The 8,710-nt window shown below is 55.7% G+C and overlaps 1 protein-coding gene across 2 annotated transcripts; it reads left to right on the top strand.

Moving 5' to 3' along the window:
- Window positions 1-2,414: 2,414 nt before the first annotated feature.
- On the top strand, window positions 2,415-4,646 carry ADM (adrenomedullin). Of its 2 annotated transcripts, none has more exons than XM_006763475.2 (4): window positions 2,415-2,572; window positions 2,953-3,072; window positions 3,209-3,361; window positions 3,571-4,646. In XM_006763475.2, the coding sequence occupies exons 2-4, from the start codon at window positions 2,975-2,977 to the stop codon at window positions 3,884-3,886; spliced, it is 567 nt and encodes a 188-aa protein (XP_006763538.1). In that variant the 5' UTR covers window positions 2,415-2,572; window positions 2,953-2,974; the 3' UTR covers window positions 3,887-4,646. The 2 variants fall into 2 exon arrangements, with proteins under 2 accessions (XP_006763538.1, XP_006763537.1); XM_006763474.2 differs by having other exon boundaries at window positions 3,568-4,646.
- The last annotated feature ends 4,064 nt before the right edge of the window (window positions 4,647-8,710 follow it).

Below are 8,710 nucleotides of genomic sequence, written 5' to 3'. Positions count from 1 at the left end.
GGGGCGAGGAGGAGGGAGAGACACAGATCCGAGTCTGCACTCCTGCGTTTGCTTTGCTTGTTCAAGCCGCCCAAAGCTCAGAGAGAAGTTTACAACTAGAGCATGCTTCCTGATCCCGTAGCCAGAGCTAGAGCCTGTTCACCTCTGTGGGATGAGACTTAGAGGCTTTCCTAAAGGACACAGGAGACAACGAGGTACAGCAGCAGAGTCCTCTGCAGACCAAACCTCCCAGGGCTGGTGGGAACTGGAAGGGGAATCCAGACCACGCCAGCGACCTTCCCTGGCTGTAGGCCGGCGCCCAGCTGTCCTTGACCTCCCCAGTAGTCAGAGGCTCGCGCCTGGGAAATGAAAGTAAAACCTTGTCCTGACGCGGACCCAGCTGAAAGCTGGCGACAAATGGGGGCGCATCCATCCCTTAGACAAGACAGACAGCCCGTCCTGGACAGGGTCTGTGCGATGAGCTTGACTTAACAGGGGACGCACTGAAAAGGAAGAGATGGAACATGGGAGACAAGCAAGAAAAACCAAACAGGATGAGGAGGCTGCTGGAAACAGAGCAGACTTGCAGTCATACCTGCTGTCTGCGGTGTGGACAATTAACCGCCTGGCCGGGTCTGCCGCGGTGACTGCCCTGCGGGCAGCCAGGAGGCTGCGCTGCACCGCCCTGACCCTCCAGGGCCAGGAATCTGCCCCTGCCCTCAGCTGAAACTCAGGTGGTCCGCTCAGGTGCCTCGAGGAAGAGTCCTCAGATGAAACTACTGTGGCACGCCCTTTCCTTCCCCAGGTGCAACGTCCACGGTTCTGGGAAATGAAAAGGGCATCTGAGCCAGTAGCTCGCGGCCCAGTCCAGGAAAAGGTCCGCGTGACCCGGCGCCCCGCCGCCTGTCCTTGTATGGCAGAACCAGCCGGCAGAGCGGGCAAGAGGCTGAGAGACCTGCTGGGGGCAGGTTACAGGTTGGGCAACCAGAGGAGGGACGTGACTTGCCCACGTTCACACCGCGAATTGCAATAGCGTCCTCGTGGTCTCGCCCCCTGGCGCCCTCGGCCTCCCAGTCTAGGCACTGGGCTTCGGGACCTGCGACTGGGGTAGTGAGTGGGTGATGGGACACCACAGGCTCGCACTTCAGAAGTAGGGAGCCTTTCTTGGGGCTGAGTTCCCTCCCGGATTTGGTCCCCAAAAGACAAGTAAGAAAGCAGAGTCAAGAAGCAGTGATGGGCGAGTACAAAGGGGTGACAAACGTGCTTGAGGGTGATTCATCGTGAACAGGCGTAAATGCTTGGGCGGGGGCTCGCGCTCTCCTTCCCCGTTTGAGGAGAGGATGACCCTAGCGTAGAAAAATCCACGCCCCGCCCCAGGTTCCCGTGCTTGCTTGCCAGCTGAGGTGGGACTCTGCTGCTGAGACTGCCTTCGGTGTCACTTTGGACACATACATTCTCCCTCTGAACTTGAGTTTTCCACTTAGTGCATGAGGAAAGGAAGGCCACCTTCCTCGCGTAATTCAAGGGGAGGTGTGAGGTGTGAGGCTCAAAGGGGGCCGAGATGTGGCCGTGCTTTGTAAACTGTCGCCTTTAACTGGGGGAAGCATTGGTGTGCTCCTTGGCAGTGAATCCTCACGTTGAGAGTCGGTGAATGAAGGGTCTGAGGCAACCGGGCAAACTCAGGTTGTAACCTTATAAGGAATAATTGGATTACAAGGGGGAGGGAAACCGAAATGGTATCTTTTTACCTAATGTTGGTGATTCCTGTATTTCCAAATAGGCACGGGAATTCTGAAACTTAAAATACCCCCTCTCCACCCCAATTCTCAAACTAGCCTCGCTGAGCCTTGCCCTATTGTGAAATCTTACCAGCCCATTCCAGAACCCCGGAGTCTCCGCCGCCCTAGGGGGTGGGTGTTGGCGAGATCCGGTCCTCTAGGCTAGGCTTTGTGCCCTGTGCCTGCTGCTCTGATGGAGTCTGGGGTCGCGGCCAGCTCAGACTCGGAGCCGGCAGAGGGCGCGGTCCACTGGAGACCGCAGCTACCGAGAGCCGGGCTCGGCCCATCCGCGTGGTACCCCTGCTGGCTCTAGCAGCTCCACGCCAGGAGGCCTCGCACGGTAGGCTGCAGACATACTCGGGAAAGACCCCACGAGGCTGTACCGGCCCTACTTGGCCTGGGCTTACGGTGTGAACCCTGTGCCCAGAGTCGGGACTGTGGAAATGCCTGCACCCGTCTCCTGAGGCTCAACCCTAAGCCCTCTGGGCATAAGGATACCCCTGCCCCTCAACCCCAAACTCCATACCCCACACCCACATGCAAGCGATGAGCGCGCGCGATCTAGGAGCGCGCACGCTGGAAGGAAGAGAGGGAGGGCGGGCGGGAGGGCAGCCCAGGCCCCGCCCCCTGAGCGCCTATAAAGCAGGGGAACCGGCGCTAGACACTCAGAGGTTTCTGGGTGACACTAGACGCAACAGTTGGAGCATTCCCACCTCTGGTTTCTCGCTGCAGCTGGGACGTTGGGGTTTTGCCACAGCCAGAGCGCCGTCTCGAACTTTCTCCTCCCAGATCTTGGCAGATCCCGCGCTCAGCAGGTAGGTGCGGCAGGCGGGGCGTGTGAAGAGGGGACCCTTGCCCAGGCGAGAGACTGGGAGCGCTGGGTGAGCAGTCCTTGGCGAGGGTGCGCCCCACATCCCGGGTCCCGCTCGTGCACACGTAACTGGAGCTCCAGACCCCTCTGCGCGGTCAGCCGAATTCCGAAGAGTTGAGCAGGGAACCTGGCGCTTGGCAGAGGCCTTCCCTGCGGGGCCGTGTCACCCGCTCGGCGAGTGCAAATGCCCCTGGCGCCTCTCTGCGCCCCGGGGAGATAAGCGTCCGAGCCAGGCAGACGCGGGCTGACGCTGCCCGCCCTCGATGCCCAGCCAGGGCGGTGCGGCAGGTTCCGGAGCTCACACGCCTCTCCCTCCCTCCCCAGGGGTCTGCGCCTCGCCGCCGGGATGAAGCTGGCTCCCGTCGCCCTCCTGTGTCTAGGCTCGCTCGCCTTCCTCGGCGCAGACACCGCGCAGCTCGACGTGGCGTCCGAGTTCCGAAAGAAGTGAGTCGCCGGCAGGGCTTTCCTCGATCCTCGTGGACGTGGCCCTGGGTCCCGAGGGGTTAGAGGTGAACGCGGGTAGCGACGGGCCGGGACCTCGCCCGAACCCATGCGAACCGAGTCCGTTTGTGTGTTCTAGATGGAATAAATGGGCGCTCAGCCGTGGGAAGAGGGAACTTCGGGTATCCAGCAGCAGCTACCCCACGGGACTCGCTGACATGAAGGCCGGGCTGGCCGAGACCATCATTCAGCCACAGGACGTGAAGGGGCCCTCTCGCGGCACCCAGGCCAGGTAACTATGCCCAGCGCTGCAGCTGCGGGGTGGGCAAGGGGAGTTCTCACCGCCCTGGCCCTGGGGGTCGTCAGGGCAGTGTGGCAGCTGAGAACGCGGTAGCAGTTCCCAGTCCGCTCTGGTCCTAGAAGGCTCCGGTTCCCGGTGTCGGGGGCCCGAGCCCTGCTTGAAGGGGGTGTCTCATGGGCCGTCCTTTTCCTCTCCAGCAGTCCGGACACCGCCCGCATCCGAGTCCGGCGCTACCGCCAGAGTATGAACAGATACCAAGGTTTGCGGAGCTCGGGCTGTCGCTTCGGGACGTGCAGCGTGCAGAAGCTGGCGCATCAGATCTACCAGCTAACAGACAAGGACAAGGACGGCGTGGCCCCGAGGAACAAGATCAGCCCGCAGGGCTACGGCCGCAGGCGCCGGCGCTCCCTGCCCGAGGCCGGCCCGGGCCGGACTCTGCTGTCCCCACAGCCGCACGCACGCCTGGCTCCAGCCTCGCGCCCGAATCAAGTGCTCGCCACCCTCTTTAGGATTTAACTGCGGTAGCAGCTTTCAGTCGCATTTGCATTCGGATGGAGCCTCCCGAGGCGGAGGGCTTCCCGAGCCGAGCCTCTCAGCGCCCGGGGACCGGGCTGAGTCCGCCCTGCACAGACCTGGAGTCCCGAAGGCACCTTCCTGCGGCGAGCCCTGGGCTTTGCAGGGGTCTCTCCTCCTCCGAGGCGGCGTTCCTTTCGTCCAACCCCGGCCTGGGTGTCTCGAGGGGCGGGGAGGGAGGGCGAGGAATCCCAGGGAGTCGAATCTGCAGGCTCCCGGAGAGAAACTGAGAATAAAACGCCGAGAACCCTGCTGGTGCCGGGGTCCGAGCCGCTGCCGTGCCTTCCCCCTAAGCTGATTTCTCACGGGGTGTCACCCCACCGGGGCGCCAGCCCCACTATTACTTGAACCTTCCAAAACCTAGAGAGGAAAAGTGCAATGCGTGTTGTCTATACAGAGGTAACTATCGATATTTAAGTTTGTTGTTGTCAAGATTTCTTTCGTAACTTCAGATATAGAGCTATTTTTGTACATTATATATATATTGTATTAAGGGCATTTTAAAGCAAGTGTATTGTCCCCCTCCTCAGTGTTTTAATACGTGAATGTCTCAGCGAGGTGTAACGTTGTCTGCTGCGTGGGATGCGTGCGAGTTTGTGTGTGTGGAAGAGACTGATTACCTCTTGTGGGAGAAGGAAACACCGCGTCTCTGTATAATCTATTTACATTAAAGGGGTGATATGCGAACTAGCAAACCAATAAACTGTCTCGATGCCGATTCATTCTCGGGTCACGCGTCGTGGGGAGGAGGGAGGGCGCCCCTGGTCCTGGGCGGCCTGGGGGCCTTTGGGTCGCGCTGCCTGGCGTGGGGAGGTGGGAGAGCTGCGCGGGTGGGCGCCGGCCCCTCTCCGCGCCCACTGAGCTATCCTGCGGGGCGCGCCGGAGCCTCGCACCGATGGCCCAAGGCTTTGCGGGGACGCCGGAGGTGCCGCCTAGATTCTCCGGGTTGCGCGTCCCAGGTTTTACGGAGTTGCTCTAGGCCCTGCGCGAAAGCGCGCCTCGGATGGTTGCGGGGGTCTCCGGAGCCTGCTAAGTAAGGGAGGAGCTCCCAGGGCTGCCGCGGTGTTCGAGTGAGAGGATACTTTGGCAAAATGTTCCGATTTCCCCGGGAAACCGGCAGCGGGGCGAGACACCTCAGTTCTCTGCAGGCCGGGTGCCCCAGCGTGCCGGAGGGCTCATAAGCGAGGCTCTGGCGCCCCCAGCCGGCCGCCTCGGACCAGCGCGAGAGCCGGCAGGCAGTACGTGAGGTTTAATAAGCTCTCCTACGTGGGAGCCGGCACATAGCCTTAATGAAAGAGGAAAGAAAAAAAAAAACACAAAAACAGTCCGCAGATGCCAAGCAGGGCCAGCCCCCCAGCCCTGCACGGCGGCTCCGGTTCGGGGACTGTGACTCAGCGGCCACACGCTGCGCGCTGTGCAGCTGCGGGCGGGAGGCACGCGGGACGGACGTGCCGCAGGAACCGTGCGCCTCTGACAGCCTCAGACCTTCATTGTTCCACCTCCCCTTGCTGCTCTCCTCTTCCTTCCTCCTCCCCGAACCTTTCTCATTTTTTTCTCACTTCTCTCCAGCCTTCCTTTCTCTCCTTCCTTCCTCTTTGCTTTCTTTATGCTTCATCATCTTAGAAGTTGACCCCAGTTCCGGTGATAGAAGCTGGACGCTGAGCCCCATTGAGTGACAACAGGGCAAGGGGACATGGGACTAGGACAGAAGGGGAAGAAAAGAGGAGACACCCCTGATTTTGATTTTCCTGCCTCATTCGTCGTCCCCCCCTCCCCGCCCCCGCCCCCCAGTATCCTGAAGACCCAGACTACTGGGGAAGGGGAGACCAACTGCTTGTCCTTTCCAGAAGTTTCCCTGGCCTTTCTACTTCAAGGCGTGGCTGAAGCGTTGGTGCTTATGCTAGTAGGTGATCTCAGAAATCTTCCTGGTGAAGAAAGTCGGAGGGTGAGTTTGGAGAATGGAAATGTGTCCAGTATCCAATCTTCTCCTGGGCCTTTTGTATCGATTGCATATCACAAGGCCCCTTCTGAGGGCCTAGAATAGTTCCTTTCAGAAAAGGCTTGCATATACATTGAAAGAGATAAACTTACATGCTGACCCATAGACACAGACAATAGTGTGGTAAGGGCCTGGGGGAGGGTCAATGGGGAAAAAAGGGGGGACATAAAGCATACTTTCAACAATAAAGATACATTTTTAAAAAAGAAAGAAAGAAAAGTTGGTTTTAGGCCTGGGGTCCAAAGCAACCTGCTTCTGAAGCATTTCAGTTTAGAAGAAGCTCCAGCATATGGAATTCCAGCACATGGAATTTCCTTCAGACCAGACAAGGCCTCAGTACTGGGCACCTGGCTGCCTGTCTATGGTGTCAATCTCCATGGAGTCCATTGTCCTATGTGATGTTAATTTTGTGAGATTTATTAGAATTGAGGGGCCTGCAAATATAGCCACAACCATCCGTGTCCCCAGGGGCCTTTTAATAAACATCCACTTGAGGGAACTCTGTGCTAGGCATTGCAAAAGGTACAGGGCATGTATGAATGAATGAGTGCCTAAAGCTTACAGTCACGGAACTTCTGTGCCAGTGTGCGTTCTGGGTGGTCTGAAGGGGCTACAGAAACTACAGAGAGCAGCAGACACCTCAGCCTCGCAGACAGCGGCTTGGGATGAAATACTCACCCTTTTCCTTGAGCCAAGGTCTGTCCCATCACCACAGCGCCCTCCAGCCAGACCGCACCCTGGCAGAGCTTCAGCCGGCAGCAAAAGCAGCCAAAGACAGGTTGGGCACAGCTTGGGGCTGTCCTGAGCAGGGAACAGGCACCTAGCCTTCTGCCCAGGGAGTCTTATGACTCCCTTCAGGGGATCCAAGGCAAATGAGGGAGATGGTTTGGCTCTGAGCTGAATGAGGCAGCTGCTCAGCTGGAGTCCTTTCCAACTGAAAATCCTGTGATTGGAGACATGTCTGAAGAGACAGAGGCTCTCTTAAGACCAGACTGGTACAAGTTCAGGATTGACTGAGGTCACCATCAACCCTGGGGACCTACTCTGGGAGCCATGCAATCTACCTTCTGCATTTTTTTTCATAAGGTGTTGAAGCCTGTCAGGATAAGGCCTTCTGACGCCAAGAACATGTCATTTATCAACAGTGATGAATCATTTGTGAGCTGATTCGACCTGTCTGCAGCTAAGGAGTACACACAGCTTTTATCTTTAGCTACTGTTGCTGGCTGTGGGAACGGTACCATGCATTTGTAATCAAACAGGGTGCCGGGCGATTTCTTAAAAATCCAACACCTTGGCTGCACAGTTAAGGGTGGAAGTGGAAGGGAGTGATGGCGGGGAGGAGGTCTGGGGGACAAATAGAAACAGGTTCTTTTCTTTTTTTTTAGCACCTACTTTGTATCAGACATTCTCCTAGCCACTTTATACACCTTATCTCATTTAATTCTTACAGCAGCCTTGTGAAGTAGGTGTTTTTATCGCGGGTTGTAGATAAAGAAACTGAACCTCAGAGACGCAGAGTAACTGGCCAAGGTCACACAGTGAGTAGTAGTCAAGTGCTGGAGTTCGGATTTGCACGCAAGGGCTACAGGCTATTTTGATGTTATGAAGACAGAGAGAATAAAGTGGGATCATTTTAACATTTGGATTCTCAAGCCAAATGTCCCCAAATGTCCTCTAATCCGGGGATGGCATGGGTAGGTGATTTACACCTGTGGTTCTGGAAGATTTACATGAGGCTGGTTGGACTGGGAAGAGCCGCTTCAGTGGTATGCTCGGTGAGGGCAAAATAAATAAATGAAGTGAGTTTTAAAATTCTTGGTCTTGGTTTGAGTAGGGATTATAAATCAGGACTAGTCTTCTCCCCCTGCCCCCCCACTGAGCTAAGCCACTGACCTCTTTGGTTTTCATTGCCAAATATAGTTCGAACATACACCCAAGGCCTCAAGAGCTGGCTTCTGAGGGGAAGGCTTTCTGAGCTATTCCTGGCCAAACACAGTCCAGCACTGTAGGTCTTGAGTCTCCTGGAGGAACACCTGTGTCTACAAAGCTGCAAATAGAGTTTCCACCCTTGAGGTGGAACCTTTTGTCTTTGGCAACTGTTGCCCAAGGCAGCTTTTCAGACGTTGTTGTAAACGACTCTGAGAGAGAGCCAGGAGGGCTGCCCTGCCTTTCGTCAGCCAAGAAGGAGAGGGTCTTGTTATCCTGCGTCCCACAGAGGTTTCTGCCAATGCTGGACTGGGGCTTGGTCTTCATCTGCATGGGAAGAAGGGTGAGGCTAGATAGCTCTCTGGTGGTCCCACTGGTCTTGTTCTAAAAGCTATTTTGGAACATTCTGGAAAAACAATAAAAGGACTGTGACCACACAGGCAGCTGAATTTAGCGGGTTATTGTACATTTATCCAACAGCAGTTCTGAATATTAAGATGACTTTTTGAAACATCACAAATGCATTTTACTTATTACAGAATATTTATTCAGTGTAGAAAAAAAAGCAACCTCTTTTATACCACCCCCAGAGATAACCTCTATTAATATTTTAGTATATACCCTTTCAGACATTTATATATAATACACATACACATATATGCATACTTTTAAGAATTGAATTTAATACAGAGAGGTGAATTAGACATACCACTCTGTTTAAGGCAAATTGTCATTACCAGTCTATACAAGACTTCTCTCGTTTTTATTATTTTATATTTTCTCCTTTAATTCCCATACCCCTTTCCATCTCCTTCATAGGAACCCTCTTTAATGTGTTT

This window comes from Myotis davidii, unplaced genomic scaffold, assembly GCF_000327345.1.
Source record: "Myotis davidii unplaced genomic scaffold, ASM32734v1 scaffold118, whole genome shotgun sequence".
Classification (NCBI taxonomy): Eukaryota; Metazoa; Chordata; class Mammalia; order Chiroptera; family Vespertilionidae; genus Myotis; species Myotis davidii.
Note: the sequence above shows the minus strand (reverse complement) of the source record. Positions and strands in the feature narration are given on the sequence as shown.